General features: G+C 43.3%; 1 protein-coding gene across 3 annotated transcripts in view; it reads right to left on the bottom strand.

Annotated features, from left to right (window-relative positions):
• lrrk1 (leucine-rich repeat kinase 1) overlaps positions 1-27,222 on the bottom strand; it is a 303,358-nt gene that overhangs the window by 69,763 nt on the left and 206,373 nt on the right. For all 3 annotated transcript variants that reach the window (XM_054734368.2, XM_070554620.1, XM_054734367.2), the window contains exons 25-26: positions 4,764-5,073; positions 4,442-4,605 (exon numbers count right to left, since the gene is read on the bottom strand). In XM_054734368.2, the coding sequence (XP_054590343.2) occupies positions 4,442-4,605; positions 4,764-5,073 (474 nt within the window). The remainder of the gene's footprint in view (positions 1-4,441; positions 4,606-4,763; positions 5,074-27,222) is intronic.

Here is a 27,222-nt window from a genome sequence, read left to right as displayed (position 1 = left end):
GAGGTGAGTTTGTCTTACTGCAGAAATACAAACACACACGGAGCGTCAGCAGTCAGACACAGCCAGCTATGTTTAAGTTTCACTTCCTGTTGTGACTGAATGCTGCTGCAGCATGGAGGTGTAGTTCTCAGTCATCCTGGACATGATCATCCTGAGAGTTTTAGCTGAAAACAGCTGGACGTTTCTGGATATGTTGGAGACATTTAGCCTCTCATCCCAGAGGCTTCTTCCAGACTTTGGTTGTGGTCAGAAACAACCACACTGGTTGTGCTGCAAGTCTTTTCTTTTTCTCCAAAACATGTTTTTGTCTAATTGAAGGTGATGTTGTTGTTCATAGAGTTAAAATTCATGTTGAAGTTAAGATTATTTCATCAAGTAGGACCTGTGGTTAGCTGGCTCATGTAACACATGTCATGTCTTGAAAGAATCGGAATTGGGAATCGATAGGAACTGGAACCAGAATCGAAACGAGGATATTGGAATCGGAATCATTCAAAATGAAACAATGCCCAACCCTGCACATCATCCCAACATGTCCAGGAAGACAAAGATTGACGCAGAAGGAAGGTGTTTCAACAAAGATGGAACATGTTGATGCTTCAAGGAGAAAAACCGGTATCTTTACAGTCATTAGCACCCATGCTACTAGCATAAGCATCTGCAGCGTTACCTCCTCTGCCTCGGACAAACTGAGAACACTCCTCTTACTCAGCGCCGAGTTTACCCAGCAATTAGCCAACTTTGAAGCCCAGAAATGGATTTTAACAGCTCAGTAATGTTTGCTGCTGACATAGAAAGCACACAGACCAACTACCAGACAGAGATGATTTAACTCCAGTTTAGCGACACGCCCAAGTCAGTATGACTCTGTGGCTGCTGCGGCTTTGATCCCCCTCCCCGACACAACAGCGTGGTCCAGATGCTCTCCATGTCCAGCAGCGCAAACCTGTGTGAGCAACTGTTTCTCACTGATGAACTCCTTCCTCAGTTCAGAGCCCAACCCCACAGGTGCAGTTCTGGCTGGAACAGGTGAGCATCACAGGAAACCAGAGTGGAGAACTGTCTCAGCTGTTATTTTCGTTAAGGAGTGTGCACGTACAGCATGCGCGTCTCGTGCACGAGCCTACTATTGAAGCTGCTGTTACACGTTTGGCCTGAGGGGGCAATCGCGAGCATAAAAATTCTAAACTCCGCAAAGTCCCTTCAAACAAAATTAAGAATTAAAAAACGAATACCATTGATGTGCTTTTTTTAAAATGGACTTACTCGTGTGTAATGTGGTTATTCCACATTCAGTGTTACTGCAAAAATAAGTCTGTTTCCACATGAAAAGGTTCACCCTTTCATACCTGTAGATAAAGGAGAATGTGCACATTTACCGTCACTTTTAAAAAACATTGAGTATGATCCGCGATTTCGTCCCAGTTTTTCATTTTGGCCCAGTGGGAATTAGAGTTCCACACCCCTGCCCTAAAGCATTCTGGGAGTGTCGAGTCGGCTCCTAGCTCTGTGTCGACACAGTGCCAGTAGCCGAGTTGACAATGGCAGACTCGAGGATCTTTGACTGCGGTGGACCAGAGAAGCCCGATATCCTCGGTCAGCTTAACTAGTTATGATTTTGTTACTAAGCAGTCCGGAAGTGCCTTCACTTTGGAGTTGCTCTACCTCGTGTTTCTTGCTAAAAATGCCTGGGAAAACTCTGTTAGCTTCAGGATAGCATATAGCTAATGTCCCACTGATCTCCGACCGTGGAGCATGAGCTGATGTAAAAGGCCACAGCGCCCAGCTATGTTCGCAGCGGTCTGAGGTTCTGCTTCAATTAAACAGTCCCAGTCCATATTGGTTCATTTGTTCCAACCCTGTTCCAAACATAACAGCTCCACCTTTTTTATTATTAGATTGTATGGGCATGACGAGACGTGCAACACGGTAAAAAAAAAAAAAATCATTGGTGGAAACCTCCCATTGCTGGCTTCAACCTGCCTCCCGAGAGAAATAATGGGCAGGCTATGTCCATAATTTTTTATATGTCGATGCTCAGAAGGGTGTCGTTGGTCTGGCCGCCTTTTCTAACAGCATGGTTTGGTATTTACCCCCTACGTGTCCTCTACTTTTCAGTCCCTGTTTATTGATGTCCCAAGGGTTGAGCCCAAGGCCATCATGACTGTCTTCTGCGGATTGGCTAGGGGGCGGAGTAACTGGTTGCTCCGGAGCTTTCTGACTGCTGCCTACAACCTTTTCCTGGTACTGAGTCTGTCAAAAAGCCATAAAACTGAGCAGAAGGTTCAACATTCACCGTCATTTTTACAGATCACCTCACACAGTTTAAAGACTCCCTCCCCCTCTCACCGCGAGTGCCTTTGGTCCCTCCTCCCATGGCACTAAGATGACACCCATTTACTGTCTCAAAAATGGCAGGAAGAAGAAAATATCATTTCTATAGCGCCTCTCAAGATGAAAATCACGAGGCGCTCAGGAAGACCAACTACACTGAGGTGAGTTGAGGTAACCCATGTTGTACTGAGCTGTTTTAGGCTGAGTACTGCTGATGGAATAAACCCAAAACTCCACCACAGTTTGTTGGCAGTTCAAGTCGTGTTGCTTACTGGAGGATAACAACATTCTCAGGGGGGCAATTAAAAATCATATAATAGAAACATAAACATCTTAACAGTTAATTCATCAATAAAATGCCTTTATACCTGCCCTTTTAATAAATAACAATTATAAAAAAATCATAATTTCAAGATATTAAACATTCATACAGTTCCTTCTCAAAACATTTGCATATTGTGATGAAGTTCATTATTGTCTGTAATGTACTGATAAACATTAGACTTTCATATATATTAGATTCATTACACACAACTGAAGTAGTTCAAGCCTTTTATTGTTTCTAATATTGATGATTTTGGCATACAGCTCATGAAAACCCAAAATTCCTCTAAAAAAATTAGCATATTTCACCCGACCAATAAAAGAAAAGTGTTTTAATACAAAAAAGTCAACCTTCAAATAATTATGTTCAGTCATGCACTCAACACTTGGTCGGGAATCCTTTTGCAGAAATGACTGCTTCAATGCGGCGTGGCATGGAGGCAATCAGCCTGTGGCACTGCTGAGGTGTTATGGAGGCCCAGGATGCTTCGATAGCAGCCTTAAGCTCATCCAGAGTGTTGGGTCTTGCGTCTCTCAACTTTCTCTTCACAATATCCCACAGAGTCTCTACGGAGTTCAGGTCAGGAGAGTTGGCAGGCCAATTGAGCCCAGTAATACCATGGTCAGTAAACCATTTACCAGTGGTTTTGGCACTGTGAGCAGGTGCCAGGTCGTGCTGAAAAATGAAATCTTCATCTCCATAAAGCTTTTCAGCAGATGGAAGCATGAAGTGCTCCAAAATCTCCTGATAGCTAGTTGCATTGACCCTGCCCTTGATAAAACACAGTGGACCAACACCAGCAGCTGACATGGCACCCCAGACCATCACTGACTGTGGGTACTTGACACTGGACTTCAGGCCTTTTGGCATTTCCCTCTGCCCAGTCTTCCTCCAGACTCTGGCACCTTGATTTCCAAATGACATGAAAAATTTGCTTTCATCCGAAAAAAGTACTTTGGACCACTGAGCAACAGTCCAGTGCTGCTTCTCTGTAGCCCAGGTCAGGTGCTTCTGCTGCTGTTTCTCGTTCAAAAGTGGCTTGACCTGGGGAATGCGGCACCTGTAGCCCATTTCCTGCACACGCCTGTACACGGTGGCTCTGGATATTTCTACTCCAGACTCAGTCCACTGCTTCCGCAGGTCCCCCAAGGCCTGGAATCGGTCCTTCTCCACAATCTTCCTCAGGGTCCGGCCACCTCTTCTGGTTGTGCAGCGCTTTCTGCCACACTTTTTCCTTCCCAGACTTCCCACTGAGGTGCCTTGATACAGCACTCTGGGAACAGCCTATTCATTCAGAAATGTCTTTCTGTGTCTTACCCTCTTGCTTGAGGGTGTCAATGATGGCCTTCTGGACAGCAGTCAGGTCGGCAGTCTTACCCATGATTGTAGTTTTGAGTAATGAACCAGGCTGGGAGTTTTGAAAAGCCTCAGGAATCTTTTGCAGGTGTTTAGAGTTAATTAGTTGATTCAGATGATTAGGTTAATAGCTCGTTTAGAGAACCTTTTCATGATATGCAAATTTTTTGAGATAGGAATTTTGGGTTTTCATGAGCTTTATGCCAAAATCATCAATATTAGAAACAATAAAAGGCTTGGACTACTTCAGTTGTGTGTAATGAATCTAATATGTATGAAAGTCTAATGTTTATCAGTACATTACAGAAAATAATGAACTTCATCACAGTATGCTAATTTTTTGAGAAAGACCTGTAGTTCTTTTCTCTTTTGAAGAATAAAAATAAATAAAAACAAACATGTGAGAGAGGAAAGGATCATTTCTACCTGTGTCACTGATGAGTTGTTGACATTTCTTAAAGTTGAAGTGTTTTACAGCTACTGGTTGACCATCATATCTCGCTTTGTAGATGGTGGTCCCGCTGCCTCCTTGACCAATGATGTTTTCTGTCTCTGCTGACAACTCCAGCTTGGATTTTTCCAAAAACAGGCTGACACACACACACACACACACACACACACACGCACACACACACACAAAATGCCCCTATTACATTAAGCGCCATTACGCATCTATGGAAAGACCGGATAACTCTGATAGGATGATGAGTTTTATGGCTGTGCTCAAACACGTAATCAAAGAGTTTACCGTGCAGGGAAGTCAGTCATCAAGAGTTCTGGGACCAGTTCTTTCAGGAAAACCAAATGGTCAGGGTGTAGAGGACAGGTGATATGTTCCTTTTCCATGGCAGCTAACACACAATCTTCCATGTTAAAGTAATGAGCACCAGCTGCCTTTCCTCCTCTCCCAGTTTCTCCATGCATGTCCTGCTCCATCACCTTGTTGGGCTCGGCAGAAAAGAGCTCCTGCTGTTTCTGAAGGTTTTGAGAGGTGCAGAGAGGACACGGCACATACTGCTCCATAAGAAGACTCCCATCAGTCTCACTGGCAGTCAGGGCTGAGAGAAAAGACAAAAAACAGAGGAAACAGTGTCTTTAGAGTAGGAAAGCCAGAAACTGGGTGTGACACTTGGGCCACAATCAGCTATAGAAACAATCAAGCCTCGATTCCACTGCCCAAACTGGCACAGAACAGGGAAGGTCGGCTTGCAAATTTTTCTGTCCTGATTGTAAAACTGGTCTAGACAGCCGACCCGGACCGTGTCAGTCATGGGACTTTTTTAGCCCCTGTCTGTTGTAGGCCCAAAAATTTGAGGAGCAGTCCAGTTACCCCTACACTGGAAGCATCAGCAGCACACAATGGTAGCAGCACATTACTGCTTCGAATTAAAATCCATTATAGCATCGGGGGGTGACTTAAATAAGCCACGATGCAGAACATTTTCAGGCGCATCCTGGAAGAGGGATGCTGATAGGACTAGGTTCTATTTTTGCCATGAGCCACTTCTGGGACACGACAGTTTCCACAGTTAACATAAGGCTAGACAGGAAATCACTTACGGTTTCAGTGTAAAACCCCCCAATAATTTTCTAAATAAAAGACTATTTCAGGTATGCACTTTCATATCTATGTAGATCCCATCAATAAAAGTGACCTAACGCCTTATTTACTCCAAGCATTGTTACAGTGTTCAAGTGCAGTGGTGTGTTTTTCATGGCTTTAATTCCGGAAGTGGAGAGGAACAACATCGTGTATGTCAGGCCTATTCAATCCTGGTCCTTGAGGGCCAGTATCCAGCACATTTTGGTTTTAAACCTGCTTCAACACACCTGATTTCAATCAGTAGGTGATTAACAGGCGTCTGCAGAGCCTGGTGAGCTGTTGCACAGGTGATTTAACCACTGAATCTATTGTGTTGGCCCAGAGAAGCCACTAAATTGCGCTGGATACCAGCCCTCCAGGCCTGGAACCGAATAGTAGTATATAATAGTTGATGTATGACATCAAACAGTGAAATCAAATGTGAAGGTTCAGGCACAGACCATCCGTCCAAAAGGTATAAAGCAGTTGGAAGGCAAATAACACCAATGCTACTCAATTGTTTTAAAGGGACTTTACAGAGTTTTGAATTTTTATGCTAGCGATTGCCCCCTCAGGCCAAAAGCGTAACGGCAGCTTCAATAGTAGGCTCGTGCACGAGGCGCACATGCTGTACGTGCACACTCCTTAACGAAAATAACAGCTGAGACAGTCCTGTGTGTGTGTGTGTGTGGCCCGGAGGACAGAGGACAGAAGAACGCGCAGCTAATTAATTAAATAATTTGGTTCTGTACCTTTCTCTTCAGCACAGCCGACAAAGGTTTATGATGGGTCAGTCCTCCTGCATGCTCTTGAAAAATTGTTCCAAAATGAAAGTTGAACCCACATCTTTTTCATCTGTGAATTCAATGCTGTTCGGCGAGTATCAAATAAAAAATTTGGACATCTTACTGTAAAAAATATACCATTAATGTAAAACAGAAACTCTAAATGAACTATGTTCACATTCAGAATCGAACCCCGGGTCTTCTGCACGAGAGTCCAACGTCTTACTAGGTGAGCTAAAGCACCAGTGGTGTCATTTGTATCTGTAACATTTATATCCTTGATGACAGCTTAAACAACGTTCAAAGAACGGTTCGGAGCGAAAATGGCTGTTTTGTTGCTAATTTGCAGGAAATATCTAGAAGTAGCTAAGGGTCCTCAGAAATGTAGCTAGGTTCATCACTAGGCGTTAGAAACAGCGACAAAGTCACTGAGTTGGCACTACCTCACTCTCTGTTACTAAAGCTACTGATAGCAAATGCTACGGGCTATGCCTGAGCGTGAACGCGCATGAAGCAGCCTGCTCGACCCAAACATCTCTCTTTTTCTGTGATTTTACAGAAAAACAGGCAATCACAGTAAAAATGCTAGGGCTCATTCTACAGGACCAGGGCATTGCAGGAGAATGTATGAAGAAGACATTTATTACTTCTATACATGTTTTGGCTGTCAAACTTCCATAATGCCCTTTTAACCATACATTAAGAACAGGAGTAGCCCCACAATCTTGGAAAGAAGCAGTCATCTCAACTATCCCAACAGAAGGGAAAGATAAAAGAGAATGTAGCTCATATAGGCCAATATAAGTCCTTAATGTGGAACACTAAACAGGCTTTGTCTCAAACAGGCAGGCTCAAGATAACCTGTTTGCTTCACAGCCAGACAGGACACAGGAATAAAAAAAAATCTGTATTGTTATTGTTTTTTAATTCTTTATAATTTCGACCAGACACAGAGACAGAGGTGAAAGAGAAAGGAAGAAACAAAAATAAACAATCAATGATGAACAAGAGTCTGCTTCTAGACCTGCAGAAACAGAAAAACAAACCCAAAATAAGGGGACACACAACAATACAACTAAAGCTAACTATCACTGCATCAACCTGATGAGGTTGTTTTACTGAACAATCACACGATAATAAATCACAGTGCATTTAGTGCCAGCCATAGCCTTAAGACGTGTTGAAAATGCCCAAGTCCATACTTATGAGAGCACCATGTGAGCACCTGTGTACGTACACGCGCTTGTATATGTAAGGTTTCTCTATAGGAGCATCCAGTAGAGTGTGTGAGGGGCCACACATCTGCCCCCCCAAAGATGTGTAGGAGATGGAGCTCCAAATCCCAGTGATCCAGTAGCTGTCCCAGAGCGCAGGGACCCCAGGGAGACTGTAACCAGAAAATCCCCAGTCCCCTCTCTAGAGACGCAGAGGATTGCCCCGGGGGGTCACAACCAGCAGCCGGCAGAGTCCTGGGAGATATCAGCGACAAGCCCATGGGCCCGCCCGCAGCATCCCACCCTCAAGCCGGCCGAGCCTGGAACCCAGCGACCCAGAACCCAGGGACAACCAGCTCTGCCAGGGACCCAACAGAGCCCAGGGACACAGATCCCACCAGGCAGCCACCGGGATCAATCAGGCAGATGCCAAAAATCTTAAACCCCCTGACCTGGGAGCTGCGAACACTCAGGCAGACCAAGGCACCACACTTCACACCAAATATGGCAGGGGGAGAGTAGACGAAGATGTATAGTAGCCAAAGACGTCTGAGGAGAGGGGAGGAGTCCAAGACCCCACCTGACATATACAGCCATACACAGACACAGTCACAGACTCCCTCCCTCATGCTCACACATACACATACAACCTAAGACTTACAGAAATGAATGCTAGACACCCACTCACGCTCCCCATACACACCCTATTCACTCTGGTCCTGGTACTGCTGCACAATGGGGACAACCATCACCGGTTCCCAGGGCTCGCCCCTTTCTGCTGAGGGTAATGATGAGCAGGCACCCCCGCCCAATGCCGAGCAAAGCATCCCACCACCCCAGACCCCAACATGACGGCCAGCTCCTCCTCCTAGCCTCCAGCCCCAGGAAGCCAAGCAACAATAGAGGTGTGCTAAGACCCCTAGTCTCCTTCCGCCTGCTCCAATAGGTGTTAGTGCGTGTTGATGAGGTGTATTCCATGGCTGTGGTGAGCAGGCAGTGGAGGCATCATCTGGCCTACGCCAGCTGATGCAACACATAACCTCACTTCGCTCCACAGCCCTCTGTGTCTAAGTGCAGTTTAAAATTGGAAGTGGGCACTGGCATGCGGGGCTGAAAGATCCACTGGCCAAATGTCACTGTGTGTGCTCACTCCCAAGGCCCTAAGTGTGTGTTTGCGTGTAATGCCGTTCCCAAAATTCCACCCAGGGCATGGAGACCCCCAGCCCATCTCGCCAGGGCCCAAAGCAGCAGCATCGCAGAGCCCCACAGAGTCCGAGGGGACCAACCCAGCCCCAACCCAGCAGAATATCTACTCCCATCCCTGCATTTGCACAACTTCCATAATGTTTAAGACATGAGACATCCAGGTAAGGTTGGGTCCTCCCCCTCTTGGACATCCCCCTCCTTCGTGATGGGACAAAGTTATTATTCCAGAGGAGCCAAGGTCCACCTGAGGCCCTTGAGCCTGGGTGATGCGCTGCCGCTTGTTCCTGCCTTCTTTCCCAGCAGCTTATGAGTCAGGACCTCATCCCCAAGTACCCGCCCAGATCCCCACACGGGGCCCGCCACCATGACTTCTTTATCTCTTCCAGTCATTGCCCCTGGAGATACCCCAAAAACAATTTGATAAATGGGATGGATGGATTACAAGATTCATCTAGAAGAGCAAAAGACCAAGGGTCCAGTATAAAACATTGCAGTTGAAAAAAGAAAAGGGAGGGAGAGTCTTACCGTCTCGACAGGATTATTGTTATGCCGCGCAAGTGAAACCCCTGGTAAACTGGTGTTACCCAAACTACGAGGCTAAATGGAAAACCATGGAAATTACTCACTTAGACACCCCAATACAGTCGCTACTAGAAAATAAAAGCCAAGCTGAAAAACTTTACAAAAGTCTGAATCAATCGGCCCAGTTCTCTCTCAAACTATGGTTCAAGGTAGTAAGGAAACTACAAATGGAAAAACAGGTTAAGACCTTGAACTGGATAGCTCATGACCCAGAATTTGTGCCTGCTAGACTGGATGGGACCTGTCAGGGGAATTCCTTCTTTCTGTACGCTGGCCATAAAAGGGGGATTTCAGAGCTATCAAACTATCTCAGATACATTTGGTTTGGAAAAGCGTGACTTCTTATAGATATCTGCAAGTTAGAGACTATTGTAACAAGAAATTCCTATTCAAACAGGAAAAGGAACATAACCTAATTTATATCTTTCAAGATGCATGCAAAAAAAAGGACACTAAAAATGTATTTAAAAATACAGTGGGGCAAAAAAGTATTTAGTCAGCCACCTATTGTGCAAGTTCTCCCACTTAAAATGATGACAGAGGTCAGTAATTTACATCATAGGTACACTTCAACTGTGAGAGACAGAATGTGAAAAAAAATCCATGAATTCACATGGCAGGATTTTTAAAGAATTTATTTGTCAATCAGGGTGGAAAATAAGTATTTGGTCACTTCAAACAAGGAAAATCTCTGGCTCTCACAGACCTGTAACGTCTTCTTTAAGAAGCTTTTCTGTCCTCCACTCGTTACCTGTATTAATGGCACCTGTTTGAACACATCATCTGTATAAAAGACACCTGTCCACAGCCTCAAACAGTCAGACTCCAAACTCCAATATGGCCAAGACCAAAGAGCTTTCGAAGGACACCAGGAGAAGAATTGTAGACCTGCACCAGACTGGGAAGAGTGAATCTACAATAGGCAAGCAGCTTGGTGCGAAAAAATCAACAGTGGGAGCAATTATCAGAAAAAGGAAGACATACAAGACCACTGATAATCTCCCTCGATCTGGGGCTCCACGCAAGATCTCATCCCGTGGGGTCAAAATAATCATGAGAATGGTGAGCAAGAATCCCAGAACCACATGGGGGGACCTGGTGAATGACCTGCAGAGAGCTGGGACCACAGTAACAAAGGTCACCATCAGTAACACACTACAACGGCAGGGAATCAAATCCTGCAGTGCCAGACGTGTTCCGCTGCTGAAGCCAGTGCATGTCCAGGCCCGTCTGAAGTTTGCCAGAGAGCACATGGATGATACAGCAGAGGATTGGGAGAATGTCATGTGGTCAGATGAAACCAAAGTAGAACTTTTTGGTATAAACTCAACTCGTCGTGTTTGGAGGAAGAAGAATACTGAGTTGCATCCCAAGAACACCATACCTACTGTGAAGCATGGGGGTGGGAACATCATGTTTTGGGGCTGTTTTCTGCTAAGGGGACAGGACGACTGATCCGTGTTAAGGACAGAATGAATGGGGCCGTGTATCGTGAGATTCTGAGCCAAAACCGCCTTCCATCAGTGAGAGCTTTGAAGATGAAACGTGGCTGGGTCTTCCAACACGACAATGATCCCAAACACACCGCCCGGGCAACAAAGGAGTGGCTCCGTAAGAAGCATTTGAAAGTCCTGGAGTGGCCTAGCCAGTCTCCAGACCTCAACCCCATAGAAAATCTGTGGAGGGAGTTGAAAGTCTGTGTTGCTCGGCAACAGCCCCAAAACATCACTGCTCTCGAGAAGATCTGCATGGAGGAATGGGCCAAAATACCAGCTACCGTGTGTGCAAACCTGGTAAAGACCTATAGTAATCGTTTGACCTCTGTTATTGCCAACTAGGGTTGTCACGGTAACCGGTATAGCGGTAAACCCCGGTAAAAAAGTTGACAATAAAAATAACCGTCCAGTTTTTAAAAAACTATATTATCTCGGTGGGTTTACCGTGGCCGCGGTTTCGGCGCGATGACCCTTACCAGCCACCGTCGCTTCAGCTGAAGTTCCCGCGGCGCGCACACGCACTTTTTAGTTTGCAACGGCACCAAAACTTTGAAGCTGAAATAATGGCCGAAGGAGGAGACGGCAGCGCCCAGGACATCCATCAGCCCTCAAAGAAGACTAAATCGGAAGTATGGGCATATTTGGGATTTCTGAAAAATGCTGAGGGACAGTTAATAGAAGACTGCTATCCCGTTTGCAGAACGTGCAGGAAACAAGTGTCTGCAAAAGGTAACACTTCGAATCTAATGGCACATCTGTGTGACGATCACCCACGTCTCTACAGCCAGTGCAAGGTAAGTCAACATTAGCATTTTAGCTTAAATGCATGACGCGAGGACTTTTGGTTGAGGGAGAATGCAACGAGTCACTATATACTGCAGCCGCAGCGTCCTCTGCCAGCATTTAAACCGTGTCACGGACACCCTGTTGCTGGATGAAGCATCTTATTTGTTGATGATGAAGAGAAATATACAATTAGTTCCTTGTCATTGATTTGTTTACTTATTCAATGCCATTTATACTTGAACATTTGGATTTGATTACATAGTGTAGTAGTTATTTTAGTAATTTGTTTAAAGTGGCTATTTGTTTTAAATACATATTTTTTAAGGTTGACTTGTACAGTGCTCAAGTCAAGTGTGGACTGGAGTTTTAGATTTTCATTTTGATATGAAGAAAACAAGTATATGAGAAAACAAGTGGTGTTTCTTTGATTTGTTTACATATTGTTTATGTTTTGAATGTTTGGATTTGTATAATTTAAACCTGCACTGACTACTGTAACATGTTCCAGAAAAATAAGCTATTTGTTCCTTTACTTGTGAAAAGTTGCACTTTTGCTAAGGCTTTGTGTTATTTTAGGTTTAATAAACACTGTTAAACCTTTTCAGAACTATTTCAGTTTGTGTAGAACAGGACTATCAATGCTTTCTGAACATATGCAACACCGTTTAAAAAATACCGCGGTAATACCGAAAACCGTGATAATTTTGGTCACAATAACCGTGAGGTTAAATTTTCATACCGTGACAACCCTATTGCCAACAAAGGTTATGTTACAAAGTATTGAGTTCAATTTTTGTTATTGACCAAATAATTATTTTCCACCCTGATTTACAAAAAAATTCTTTAAAAATCCTGCCATGTGAATTCATGGATTTTTTTCACATTCTATCTCTCACAGTTGAAGTGTACCTATGATGAAAATTACTGACCTCTGTCATCATTTTAAGTGGGAGAACTTGCACAATATGTGGCTGACTAAATACTTTTTTGCCCCACTGTATATATGGAAGTATACATTATATATTAAACAAAAATGGGAGAGGGAACCAGGAATACAAATATCAGAGGCGTACTGGATGGAAATCTGTGAGTCACAGGTTACCACTGCAAACTCAAGGTCTTTGAGAGAATTTGGTTGGAAGAATGTAGTGAGAGTTTTCATCACTTCTAAATTAACAGCTCGGCAGACAGACTTATAGAGCCAGGGCCAGTGTTGGAGAGAATGTGGTTCATCTATGACAAATAATTTCCATATATTTTGGGCCTGCCCAAGAATTCAGCCACATTGGGAGGGGGGGTGGGGGTGGGGTGGCCAGTGAGATAAACAAAATAATTGGGATAGAACTGGACTACTCATTTGTAACCTTGTATCTTGGCAAGACACCTAAGACACTTCCACATAAGGACAATTGTTTATTGAAGATACTTTTGGCAAGCAGTAGGAACACCATAACCCGAAGGAGGCTAAAGGCTGAACCTCCAACTCTGTCCCAATGGCAGGGGATAATAAAGGAAATGTTTGGAATGGAAAGGCTTAAGTTTGTACTTAGAAATGAACTGGAGAAATTCAAGAAACTCTGGGGGAAATGGATTGTGTGTACCCTTTGTACAGAAGGAGGGGTTATTTCGTGTCAGGTTCAGGGGAACACGAGGGTAAGGGTGGGAACGGGATTTGTTCATGTTTGTTGTGTTTTATGGCTCAGACATCTTTGTGTGATTTGTGTTTGACTGTATTGTTTTGCACTTGCCAGAGGTCTCTGTTTTGGTATTTAGTTGCACATCACAACTGTACTATCTACTTCAAATCTGTTTATGTCACCCAAAACTCAGGTGGAAGGTAGAGACTTAGTATTTGCTTTGTGAATGTCAGAGGGATTGGTAGTATTGTTAAGAGGAGTAAAGTTTTCAAGCACCTCAAATCATTATCGGCAGATATTCTTTTTCTCCAAGAAACACACATAAAAATTGCCATGCAGAATAGGTTGAAATGCAATTGGATATCCGAGATGTATTAGTCAGCTTTTACTTCCCATGCCCGTGGTGTTGTCATACTAATCAGAAAGAATTTCCCATTTCAGCATAGTTCTGTAACTACTGACCCTCTTGACAGGTATCTGCTGGTCTCTGGCAGTGTCAATGCATTCCCCTTGACTCTTCTTAATCTTTATGGACCGAATGCTGATGACCCCAATTTTTTCAGGAGGGTCTTTGACCCGTTGCCAGACAACAATGACTCAAATATAATAATTGCTGGAGATTTAAACTATTAATTGGATCCTTACTTAGATAGGTTGTCTTCACAGCCTCCGCCAGAGTCTGCATCAGTCTTTTGAATAATTTATTGGAATCTAGGAGCCTGGTGGATATTTGGCGAATTCAACACCCCACTGACAGGGATTACTCTTTTTATTCTCACGTCCACGAATCATACAGTAGAATAGATAATTTTTTGATAGGGATGAGGACCCCTGAAGGGGGTGAGGACCGTCACTCTCCTCCACCAACTCTCCCACGATTTGACCCGGATTCTCCAGGTTCGAGGAGTGATTCTCTTGACCACGCCCGCTTTCAGTATCGTTTGGCTCGCCTGAAGCAGGAGGCAGAGAATATACAACGTGAAAGAGACTTAGAAATGAGGAAATTGGAACTTGAGGCAGACATCAGAATAAAGCTGAAACGACTGGAGCTGGAGGTTAAGGCACAGCTGCCGAGCAGAAGAGCTGATCAGACGACTAAAGGGCTGACGACTGCTGCAGAGCAGATTGACATCGGGAAGTGCATGATGCTGATGCCACCTTTCCGTGAGGCCGAAGTGGACAGCTACTTCGCCGCGTTTGAACACATTGCTACTTCACTCAGTTGGCCGCATGAAGTGTGGACTCTGCTGTTACAATGCAAACTGACAGGCAAGGCTCAAGAGGTAATGTCTGCTTTGTCTGTGCATGATTTTTCTGACTATGACCGTGTAAAAGAAGCAGTTTTGCAGGCATATGAGCTGGTTCCAGAAGCATATCGGCAAAAGTTCAGATCTCTTAGGAAACGGGACGAAGAGCAGACATATGTAGAATTTTCCAGAGAGAAAAGCATTTTGTTTGATAAATGGGTTATGGCGTCAAAAGTGATTAGTCTGACTGTGTTACGAGAGCTTGTTTTACTTGAAGAGTTCAAAAGGTGTCTTCCAGAGAAGATTGTTCTGTATTTAAACGAACAAAAGGTACATACCTTATCTGCTGCTGCAGTTTTGGCAGATGAATTTATGCTGACTCATCGCATAAAAATTGAGAACAAGCCTACCAATGTAAAACCCCAGGACGTCAGACAGAGGACACCCGGGGTGAGCAGTGGAAGTTCACAGCCACGATGTTTCTATTGTCATAAGTTGGGTCACATTGTGAAGAACTGTCTAATCTTAAAGAGTAAGAAAGATGTATCCCAGAGAGAAGTTGGTTTTATTGCAGAAACTGCATTCGAGGGGCATGTGCAAAGCAGAGAAAAGGGGTTTGATCCGTTTGTGTTTAAAGGCACAGTCCATGTGGGTGAGAATGACTCAGACTCAGTGCAAATTGAAATACTGAGGGACACAGGAGCGTTGCAGACTGATTTTAGAGTCTGTGCTTCCGTTTAATGTTTCCAGTTGTACAAATGTTTCAGTACTTTTGAGAGGTTTGTCCTCTGATGTTATTTCGTGTCCTGTGCATGAGGTAAATTTGAAGAGTGAACTGGTTACAGGAAAGTTTAAAGTTGCTGTATGCAAGACGTTACCTGTGGCCGGGGTCCACATGTTGCTAGGAAATGACATTGCTGGGGGCGCTGTAATTCCTGTCCCACAAGTCATAACCCAACCCCAGAACTTAACTTGTGTAAATCCACCCCCCGATATCTCCCCCTCATGCGTTGTCACAAGAGCAGGGGCAGTTAAAAGCGGTGATGATCACATGAATGTATCATCTTTGTTTGAAGAAGCAGACTTCAGTTCTCCCTTACATGAACTGTCTGAAGAAAGCAGTTCAGTAGTAACAGAAGTACAAGACATTAAAGATAGTCCAATCCAACATGTAGTTTCTCGCTCGACCTTGAGAGTGGAGCAGAAAAATGACAAAACACTAAGCAAATGTTTTGAGGCTGTGGCTACAACTGATGAAACGTCCTCTGGTTACTATGTGGAGAACGATCTCTTAATGAGACGGTGGGAAATCCAAAACAGTTAACTCCTCCAAGTGTTAGTGTTAACCAGATTGTAATTCCGGAATGTTACAGACACCAAGTTCTCGCTCTAGCGCATGAAAGCCGTTGGTCAGGTCATTTGGGGATACGTAAAACTTATCTAGCTCTCCTTGACCACTTCTTTTGGCCCGGTATGAAGAAGGATGTTGCTCGATTTTGTATGACATGTCATACATGTCAAATGGAGGGAAAGCCAAACCAACCTTTAAAACCAATCCCTTTAACTCCAATTCCAGTAATAGGGAACCCGTTTGACCATATAATAGTTGACTGTGTTGGTCCGTTACCTCGTACCAAGTCTGGGAAAAAGTACTTGCTAACTATTATGTGTACCGCTACCCGATTCCCCGAAGCAATACCACTGGCATCCATTACAACCAAATCAGTTATCAGAGCTCTAACTAATTTTTTTTCACTCTTTGGCCTACCGAGAGTGTTGCAGACAGACCAAGGCTCTAACTTTAAATCTGAGCTATTTAAAAAGGTGATCCAAACATTAGGGATCCAGCATGTAATGTCTTCAGCCTACCATCCAGAGTCGCAGGGAGTGTTAGAAAGGTGGCACCAAACATTAAAGAGCATGCTGCGAAAGTACTGTTACAGTTCAAAGGAACAGTGGGATGAAGGTTTACCTTTCCTAATGTTTGCGTCAAGAGAAGCCTCACAAGAATCATTGGGATTTAGTCCGTCTCAGTTGATTTTTGGTTACTCACCTAGAGGTCCGTTACAAGCGTTGAAGGAAAATTTCTTGCAAACTGAGAGTGCAAAGAAGGTGAATGTCAACACATATGTTAAGTCCTTCAGATCACAACTGCGTTTGGCCAATGAAGTGGCTCGTAAACACTTGCAGAAGGCACAAGTAACCATGAAAGCTCACTTTGACAAAAAGGCAAGTTGGCGGGAGTTTCAACCAGGTGACAAGGCATTAATGTTAAAGCCTGTCACTGGAGACTCATTGTCGGTACAATTTGACGGTCCATTTGTGGTTAGTGGTACAGTAAGCGAAAACACTTACAAGATAAATACTCCTGGTAGAAAGCACTCTGTTAGGGTTTGTCATGGCAACCTCTTGAAACCTTATCTTTCTCCAACTCAGGAGGTGTCCGGAGAGTTACCAGTGTGCGCAGCTGTTTTCCCCCCAGCCATCAAACCTCAGGAAGGGTTAAGACCAAGTTCCATTGGGGTCGTGAGTCCCCGATTGAAGAACTCACAGGCATTGCTTGCTCTCTAGATGATAAGTTATCGCATTTACCACCTGAACAGCGGGGTGATATATTGGCATTAATAAATGCTAACGGATTTATTTTCGGACACTCCAACAGTTACTAATGTCTGCCAACATGAAATTACGCTATTAACGGACACCCCTATTAAACAGCATCCGCACAGGGCCAGTCACCTGGCTGTGCCCTAATGAAACAAGAAACTGATTACCTGTTGCAAAATGAATTAGCTGTCCCCAGTTATAGTCCATGGAGTTCACCTTGTTTGGTTGAGAAAAAACCTGATGGTTCACCTAGACTTATTACAGATTACAGAAAAATAAATGCTGTAACAGTTGCTGATTCTTATCCGCTCCCGCGAATTGATGACTGTATCGACAGAGTGGGTATGTCAAGTTTTGTGACCAAGATTGACCTGTTAAAAGGCTACTGGCAAGTCCCGTTAAGTAAAAGGGCTTCAGATGTCTCTGCGTTTGTTACCCCTGATGAGTTCCTCCAATACAATGTCATGCCATTTGGGATGAAGAATGCGCCCGCGACCTTCCAAAGGTTAATTAACATGATAACTTCTAACCTTGCGAACTGTAGTGCGTATTTGGATGACATTGTTGTCCATGCGGCATCATGGACTGAACATGTCAAAACCCTTACAGAGTTGTTCAACCGCTTGAAAGCGGCACGTTTAACCATTAACCTTTCTAAATGTGAGTTTGTAAAGGCGACGATCTTATACTTGGGTAAAGAAGTCGGGCACGGTAGGGTTTGTATGCTGAGGGACAAAACCCAGGCTATCATGGATTTTTCTGACCCTAGAAACAGAAGAGAGTTGAGACGATTTTTAGGAGTGGTCGGTTATTACTGCTGTTTTTGTCGAAACTTTGCATCTGTGGTAGCCCCGTTGAAAGATCTATTGAGTACCAAGGTCCCTTTTATGTGGAGCAAAGAGGCCCAGCATGCATTCACGTCCTGTAAATCATTATTAACCAGTGCACCCATTCTAAAAGCTCCCGACTTGTCTAAGCCTTTCTCTCTAGAAGTTGATGTGAGCCAGGGTGGAGCTGGTGCTGTTCTTCTCCAGGCTGATGATGACTTAATAGATCATCCAGTCGCCTATTTCTCAAAGAAATTCAGTTCATGCCAAAGCCGTTATTCCACCATTGAGAAAGAAACTCTTGCTTTGATCATGGCATTGCGTCATTTTCATGTCTATGTTGGTTCCAGTGCAAAACTTTAAGAGTTTATACTGATCATAACCCCTTGACGTTTTTAGATCGCATGTTTAACCAAAATCACAGGCTGATGAGATGGGCTTTGTTGTTGCAGGAGTTTAACCTAGAAATCAAACATAAGGTGGGCGCTGAGAATGTTATTGCTGACTGCTTATCTAGGATTTAAGCGTACAACAGATAGGAGTGGATGGTGTGAGTAAGTTGTTCTAGGAACAACTTTGTTTGACAGGGGGGAAGTGTTACATCCCCTTTTAGTGGGGCCTGTAAGTGTTTGTGGTTATTATTGTATTTTATTTTTTTATATGGCATACTCATTGTGGAGCGGCGGAGCAGAAGGAAACTGTCAGAGAGTGAGAACCAGGAAGAGCGTCTCGTCTCCATGGCGACGTCGGGGATTCCCTCAAAATGAACTTGTTGCAGTGATGTCATCCAGGAACCCCGGTCGAAGCGCTGAGAGCCCAGCTGCATGACATGAGGACTGATTTTTTTTCAGCTGTGCCGGAGAGGATAAAGACGACGTGGGATCAGCAGTTTGGGGAGCAACTCTTACCCATGGGTTGTCTCCCTGCTCCTCACTCCCATTGAGTTTCGTGTCCGTGTCCGATTGGAATAAAATAGAGTGTGCGTGTTTTAGATGTCCTACGCTAGACAGACGGTGGTTATATCATTTGTTAGTTTTGTTTATCTCGATCCATATGTGTAGAATACCAGCCTTTAATTTGTAAAGTTTTAAAGGTTCCAGCTTAACCAGAAAGCTTGGTATATTTTGTTGTATTTTATTCCTGGGGCTTGTTCCCCAGCCCCTTTTCGTTTGTGTAACTGGTATTATCCTGAGAGGCGGTTATATCCCCTCCTTTTTATTTTATTAAAATATATTGTTATTTAACAACCTGATGACTCCTCCCACTCCTTTCCCTCTAGTCATCCTTGTACCTTCATCTGATTGTGCCCTGATCCTAAACATGAGCCGTAACAGCGAGGAACAGACAGGGAAGGTGAAGATGATGATCGGAGAGAGCGAGTGGGAGTGACAATGTGGAAGAGATTGGAAAGATATGGGGAAGCGAGATTATGGATGGCTTTAAAGGCATGAAGAAGTATCTTAAAGTAAATTCCGTATTTGACAGGGAGCCATTGAAGTTGTTGCAGGACAGGGGTAATGTGATCAAAAGTGGAGGTCTTGGTGATTATCCGGGCAGCTGAATTTTGGACTAACTGTAACTTGTTGAGTGATTTTAGAGGGAGACCGGAGAGGAGGGCATTACAGTCATCGATGCGACTGGTGACCAGGCTGTGGACCAAAATAGCAGTGGAGTGCTGACTGAGGGAGGGGCGAAGCCGGTTGATATTGCAAAGATGAAAATAAGCAGTTTTTATTGTGTTGTTAATAGGAGGAATGAAGGATAAGGTGTTGTCTAAGATGACACCCAAGCTCTTAGCTTTGGCGGTGAGGAGAAGTGTGGTGTTGTCGAAGCTGAGTGAGAATGAACTGGTCTTGGATAGAGATGACTTGGTGCCGATGAGGAGGATCTCAGTTTTATTACTGCTGAGCTGTAGAAAGTGACAAGAAAACCAGGATTTGACTTCGGTGAGGCAACTGAGAAGGGAGGATGAAGGGAGCGGGGGTTTGGTTGGGTAGAGAAGTAGAGCTGGGTGTCATCGGCGTAGCAGTGAAAATGAATATTAAATTTCCTGAATATATTGCCAAGTGGGAGTAAGTAGATTATGAAGAGAAGGGGACCTATGACTGAGCCCTGAGGAACTCCAGAGGTAACTGGCTTGGGGTTAGAGTGGAAGGTGTGCAGTTGGACAAATTGAGTGCAATTAGATAGATATGATTTGAACCAATTTAGAGGAGTTTTTGAAATGCCGATGGTGGATGGTCTATGAAGTAGAACTGTGTGTGAGATGGTGTCAAATGCTGCACTGAGATCGAGTAGGATCAGGATGGAAATCTGGCCTGAGTCTGTAGCAAGAAGGAGGTTGTTTGTGATTTTGATCAGAGCCGTTTCTGTACTGTGGTGGGGGTGGAAACCAGACTGGAAGACTTCATAGAGGGAGCTGTTGGATAGATGAGAGTGTAGTTGGTTAGCAACAACTTTTTCAAGTATCTTAGATATAAATGGTAAGTTGGAGATGGGGCGAAGGTTATTCAGGGTATATACAGCAATCCTTAAGTAAAATTTACTACTTTTTAATACTTTTTTTTATTACCTTCAGAATTTTTTTAAAACCATCACAACACTAAATTGCAAGTGTTAATCAGCGACCTATTTACACGTATTTTAACATATATAACATACAAAAAGAATAGACTTAGAGACTCACTGATGTTGACAACGTATTGCACATATTTATTTTACTTAGAAAATAAGCCAGGCACTTCTGTTCAGCAGTTCAGACAGTTGACCACGGGGCCTGAAATGATGCAGAACGACCACTGAATATGACGTCATCATTATGTGACCGGATATGCTAAAATAGGGCTGCTCGATTATGGCAAAAACAATAATCACGATTATTGTGACTGAAATTGAGATCTCGATTATTTAAGACGATTTTTCAATTGATGTAGATTTTTTTTATTTATTTTTATTCGGTCATAAAACTGCTCAGGGCACAATCAGGGCAAAAATAAACAAGAAACAAGATGATCACTAAAAATACTCCTTATTCCCAGTATGAAAAGAACAATATACTTATAGCTCATAGTTTATAACCCAAGGGCTATAGACCTTGGTTTAACTCATTTAAGTCTAACCCGTACAGACCCAAATACCAATATCTTGCAAATACTGACAGCAAGAATTATACAGTGGCATTTATAACAAATACATGCAAATAAATTGATGTTCACAAAATTTTGCATAACATTTATTGAGTCGTGTCAAGGTGCTGTAGGAGAGTGCACTAGCACTGTGTCCTCAGAGAGGTTAGTTATTAGTTATCAGCGTGAGGAACTTATTTCTACCTTATTTATAAACTATTTATTTACAGGTCCATCAGTTAATGTAATAATTGTCCCAACCACAGCTGCTCCCCCCACCCCCCAACCCGGTCTCACAGCAATCGGGGCAAGCTGCACGTGTGTTTAGCGCGCCGCACGCGCACATTTAGCCATTTTTAGCGGCTCAGGAGCCCGCAGGTACGGTGTGTGTCACTCACTCTGGTTACTCCATCAGGGAGCCGACTCTGAGAGCCGTTTCTTTAGCGACCGACACATCACTACATCATTCCCTTTCCTAATGTCCTGAAGAACGGTCCGGAGCGCAGGCGGAGTGTTTAGCTAACCTGCAGCAGGAAATGTCGACGACAGTTATCCAGAAAGTAACTAAGGGTTACCAGGGATGTTTCTGAGGTGTTCGCTAGGTACTTTTAAGATTTAAAAAGTCAAGAAGGGGGTCTGAGAAGCTGTTAGAAATAGCGTCAAAGTCGCTAAGTTGGCAACGGAGCGCTTCATTTGCAACTCAGGGCAGCTCAAGTGGGAGGAGCAAATAATCGGCTTGTTTTATTTTTATAATCGTTCAAAACATTTCATTCGGAATATATTTCTGTGTCGATGTTCAGAATATGACACCTGATAGTCTGAAAAAAATAATACCTAACTTGGAAAAAATAATACCTAACTTGGAAAAAATAATACCTCTGAGACCAAATTTAACACTTTTAATGGCCTTAAATTTGACTATTTTTATTTATCACTTTTTAATACTTTTTAAAACCCCGCGGACACCCTGTTATTGAAATTGTTGGGGTCTGAGCCGGGCTTTTTGAGAAATGGGTTTAGAGCTGCAGTTTTAAAGGCTGAGGGAACGATTCCAGTACAGTCAGTACATTCCATTAAAATCTGGAACCAACTCAGAAGGTCATTCAAGATTCGTAACCTCTGTTTTTCAATCCCAGTTGCTAGTAATCATTTTATCACTTTTATTGCTTTATTTGGGGTCACACCACAGGACATACAGATTAATAAGAGGCAAGGTAATATGTAGGCTTTTTGTACATTTCTTGCCCAGGTGGAAGGACTGACATCCCCCTGTGTATTCACATTGGATTAAAGAGGTCATGACATACATAAAACTTGAAAAAATCAGGTACTGTGTCCAAGGCTCAATCAATAAATTCTATGACATTTGGCAGCCCTTCCTGACTTTCTTAGAAAAAATTGAGGCAGAGAAATTGCGGCAATAAAGGTAAAATCAGTTTGATCCTGTTTAGATGGTATTAACCTAGGGGGTGGGGATTGTTCAATCACCTCAGGCAGTATAGTTTTGTTGTCCTGAGTGTGCGTGTCTTTTTGTTACTGCTGTCTTTGTTTTTTGTACTCTGACACATTTTTCTTTCTTACCTGTATAGTTGCATATGCATATGCTTGAACAATATGCATATGGCTGGATTTTGTGACTGTAAAATGAAAAAGGCTAATAAATGACATGTCTCGCCTTTATGTTAATATTGTTTTATTTGATGCACTCCACCAATCCAGCAACTGTTGCATTTTAATAACTAGTATTAAAGGTGAATACACCAATATTTGCACAAGAATAATTTTTGTTTTAAACTCTCAGGGACACACTTTGCAGGGGGGATTTGGCATTTAATTTTTCTTGGCATCTGGAAAAACATCTCCTTCTGCCCCCCTGTATTTGACTTTCTGGCCCCTTTATTTTGGTCCAAGATCATTACTGGGCTGACCCTATTAAAAACCTTCTACACCCCTGCTTAGTAGACTTAATGAAGTATTTGTAAGCCAGTATAAAAATGACTGAAACACAAATTTACATAATTGGCATTATTGACCAATATCTTTGATTTAATTTATTTGTTAAGAACATCAAGATGCATTACAGTGAACATTATAATAAAGTACATTTTTCTAGTGCAGAGAGGAGACAACCCATAGAAGCACTGATTTGATCTCATTTCAGAGAAAAATAGAACAGGTCAGATACACCTAATAAATAAAATTACTAACCTCAACTTAGGAATCTGTTTCTTTGCTTCATTGTTCTGGTGCTGAAAACATCACTAATGCGGATCAAAGGAGATACACAGATGAATGCACCTCTTATTTATTATTTAGAAATTAGTGGGTGTGGTTTACATCAATACATTATTTTAAATCTGAAATTGATATGGATTGATCAGAAGTTGCTATGTGTATTGTTTATTTGAAAACTATTTACAGAGCAGCCTCAAAATTGAGATGAAATATTTTTGATCACAATAGTAAAGAAACTATTACAGAACAAGTTTTTCACTAAAATCAGAACATTAATGTTTAAGTGCATGAATTAATGCATCTGACCTCATGCAGTAGGAACTAGGAAATATGAAATACTAGAACCATTTTATTTTTATTTGATTAAACTGATTTTTTCCTAACGTAGTTGGCATTTTTCCCACACACAGTTAAACAAAACAATGTTGGTGGAGGTGTGTGTGGGTGTGTGTGAGAGATAGAGTTAAAATACAAAAACAAAAATAAATAAAAACCTGACCGGAGCGGAGGCAGTGACCGACTCAGCACGAGCCGTTTTCAGCTCCGTCTTGTCAAATGCACCACGTACGTTACGAAAAAAGTAAATTTAAATATTAAACCGAAAAAGAGGCGAGCTGAAGAAACAATTATTTAGTCTGGCCATGCTCCATTGACGGCTCTCGGTTGTGGGGCGGGTTCTACCGTTGTCTTTCAAATGATCTCCGCATTTCACTGGACAATGAATGTGACATACTCTTGTTTCACTCTGTTGCATCATCCCACCCACCAGGCATATAGAGTGCCCTGATTGGCCCACAAAGTGGATAAAGCTCTGTGATTTGTTCACTAAGCAGATAGAGCACTATGATTGGCCCACCATTATGGACCAATCACAGCTCTTAATGTGCTTGAAACCCATCTAGAGAGCTGTGATTGGCTAGCCAGAATGCTGTTGGGGCTGCAGAGATTCCAGTGGAGCATGCCTAGACCAAACTTTGCAAAGCAAGAATTTGGTCTAGTTCACTAGGCTAGAAAACCTAGGGAGCACTGAAGAAACGCGAGCAACAATGAAGCAAGCACAGAGAGATCCGTTACTGTGTGTGTGTGTGTGTGTGTGGGTGTGTGTGTGTGTGTGTGTGTGTGGGTGTGTGTGTGTGTGTGTGTGTGTGGGTGTGTGGGTGTGTGGGTGTGTGTGTGTGTGTGTGTGTGTGTGTGTGGGGATGCCTGGGCCGAGCTGACTGAGCTCCCGGTTCCCGTTTCATGCTCATATTCGTCAGAAATGCTTTATCAGTACCGCATACTAGTCTGAAACGAGTATCCGGCTCATCCCTAGCTGTAACCACCCTGCCCTGCCTCCTCCTCCTTGCTGCCTGCTGGCTGTGATCACAAGAAACAACAGTAGTTCCCACTGCTTCTTTGGGAAACGGCGCAAAAGAAAAATCAATCAAACTTGGGATCTTGTTGGCGTGGCGCTGGGATTTCAGCCATGGCGGGCCGCCATGGCTACGCCTATGTAAGGGAAACACTGCACTCCCTCTTCAGAGGAACCATCTACTTCCTCCAGGACCTTCTGTGCCACCATTGCCTCGGCCAGTTCCTTCGCCACCACCATCACCTCTGTCCACTACCATTCGAGAGGAACATCTACCATGTCACCAACGCACAGGTAGTGTCTTACCATTCTAAAAATTGCTTTGTGCATAAACAAAACTGACAAGTTCACTGGACAACTGACATTTTGTTATCCATATAAACACAAGTGTAATTGCCAATGTTGTTGTTTCCAGGTGACCGAAGATGGCGATTGGAAGCACGGACTCAGGTGATATTTGATGAGTTGCAGATCGCAGATGGCAGGCAGATGGACAGAATGGAAGGCATAAGCCGGGAGCAGGTTAACTGGATGCAACAAGACGCTGCAGCAGCAAGGCAGCATGAATTACAGATCGCAGAGCGATATTTTGAACATTTGGGTGCCCTAAATGCTGTTCTTGGACTGGTCGCACAAAGAATGGGCAGCTCCTCTGACTTCCTGCCACCACCCAGGCAGTAAGGAGCTGTGTATTTGTCCCGTAATTTTTTCATCCCACGTTTGTCATTTTTATCAATAAAAATTCAAAGAAAAACAAGGTGTGCATGAATTGTATTGGAAACAATTTTGCTCGCAAATGTAAATTTACATAATAAATATAGATTACATTACAGCCCACCTTAAATACATGTTAAAATGGAAAGGTGCAACAGTTTGTTAAAAGTAAAATAGTGTACTTTATTAAGTTCTGAAAATAAAACAAACATTTCAGTTCAAACTACAGGCTTCCAACAGTTAAAAGTGTCAAAACAATAAACAAAGTAAATCGAAAGAAAAAACACAAATTGAGGTCAGTGGTTGAAGTGTCGCATCAGAGCTTCACGCACATCACTGCCCTCCTCTGCAACTTCCTGCATATTTGCAACCACTGGTTCATCAGCAGGTACGTCACATTCATATTCCTCCCCATGGCTCTCACAGATGAAGCACACAACAGGTCAGCACCATGTGTTTAAGAAGCTCTACATCACTGTCGTTTCTCTTCAGAAGACATCGCCACCTACCCTTTAGCCTCCCAAAAGCATTTTCGACCACAACTCTGGCTCTGGACCTTTTCCTGTTGTACGTCTGTTGTTCAGCAGTGAGACGATCGTTGTCTGAAAATGGTTTTAGGAGCCAGTTCTGTAGAGGATAGGCAGAGTCCCTGAGCACATAAAAGCCTACATTTACTCCCTCAATGTTCTTGGTGCTAGTTGGGTGCAGTTGTCCATGAGCAACCAAGTCCCAAAATGTGGACAATTGCAGCACACGGTTATCATGTAAGCTACCTGGCTGACCTGCATTAACCATCCAGAACATGCCTCTGCTATCCACAATGCCCTGGAGGATTATGGAATGCCAACCTTTCCTATTGAAACAGTCTGTGTGGAATCCCTGTGGTGCGATTATTGGGATATGGGAACCATCGATGGCACCCACACACTGAGGAACCCCCCACCTGGTCTCAAAATAGTCGGCCATTTCCTGTAGCTTTTGCAGAGTTGGAAAAGCAATAACCTCGGCAAGCAAGATTTTACAGACAGCCTTACAGAAGTCCTGCACACAGCGGCAGACACGCGGCTTTATAAATAAAGCTTTGATTAATTGATTGATTGATTGATTGACACAGAGGTCGTGCTAACACCAAAAAGAAGCCCGATGCTCCTGTATTCACTGTTAGTTGCAAGCTTCCACAGTGCAATTGCAACTCTTTTCCTGAGTGGCACGCAGGCTCTGAAGTTGGTGTTCCTCTTCTGCATGGCTGGACGGAGCTTGGAACAAAGATATGAAAAGGTCTCTTCTGACATTCTGAAAGGAGCTATCCAATCTGACGGAGTGAAGTTTGTCATGGTCACATCCTAGAAGGCACTGGCACGGCTGAAGGCCCACACAGTTGGTTGCCGTCGCTGATTCAAAAGAGCCAACAAAAAAAAAAAAACAATTAAAACAGTCTTAACACAGTAAAAGTAAAAACAATAGTGCAGTGAAAAAGATTGAAACAGTATGGTTATAGACATAAAGTTCACATGAATAGAAATTGTTTAAGGTTAAAATAACAGCTGTTCTTTATGAAGCTACCTGTGACTGGCTATGTTTTGTTCACTTTATAAAATGCACAAATGTGGTATTGCTTGTAATTACCTATATAATTAATTATAATAATTTCAATATAGCCGCACAACTTATCTATGACATGCCCAGGAAGTAAAGAATGAAGGATTCAGGCCCTCGTGTTGACTAGCATCACCATGAGTGCAGAAGCTGTTTGAAACTTAGTTAGGTGTTGGCCTTTCATGTTTAGCATGTCTTAAATGTCCAATATACAACC

The sequence above is a fragment of the Nothobranchius furzeri genome, chromosome 9 (genome assembly GCF_043380555.1).
Source record: "Nothobranchius furzeri strain GRZ-AD chromosome 9, NfurGRZ-RIMD1, whole genome shotgun sequence".
NCBI lineage: Eukaryota > Metazoa > Chordata > Actinopteri > Cyprinodontiformes > Nothobranchiidae > Nothobranchius > Nothobranchius furzeri.
Note: the sequence above shows the minus strand (reverse complement) of the source record. Positions and strands in the feature narration are given on the sequence as shown.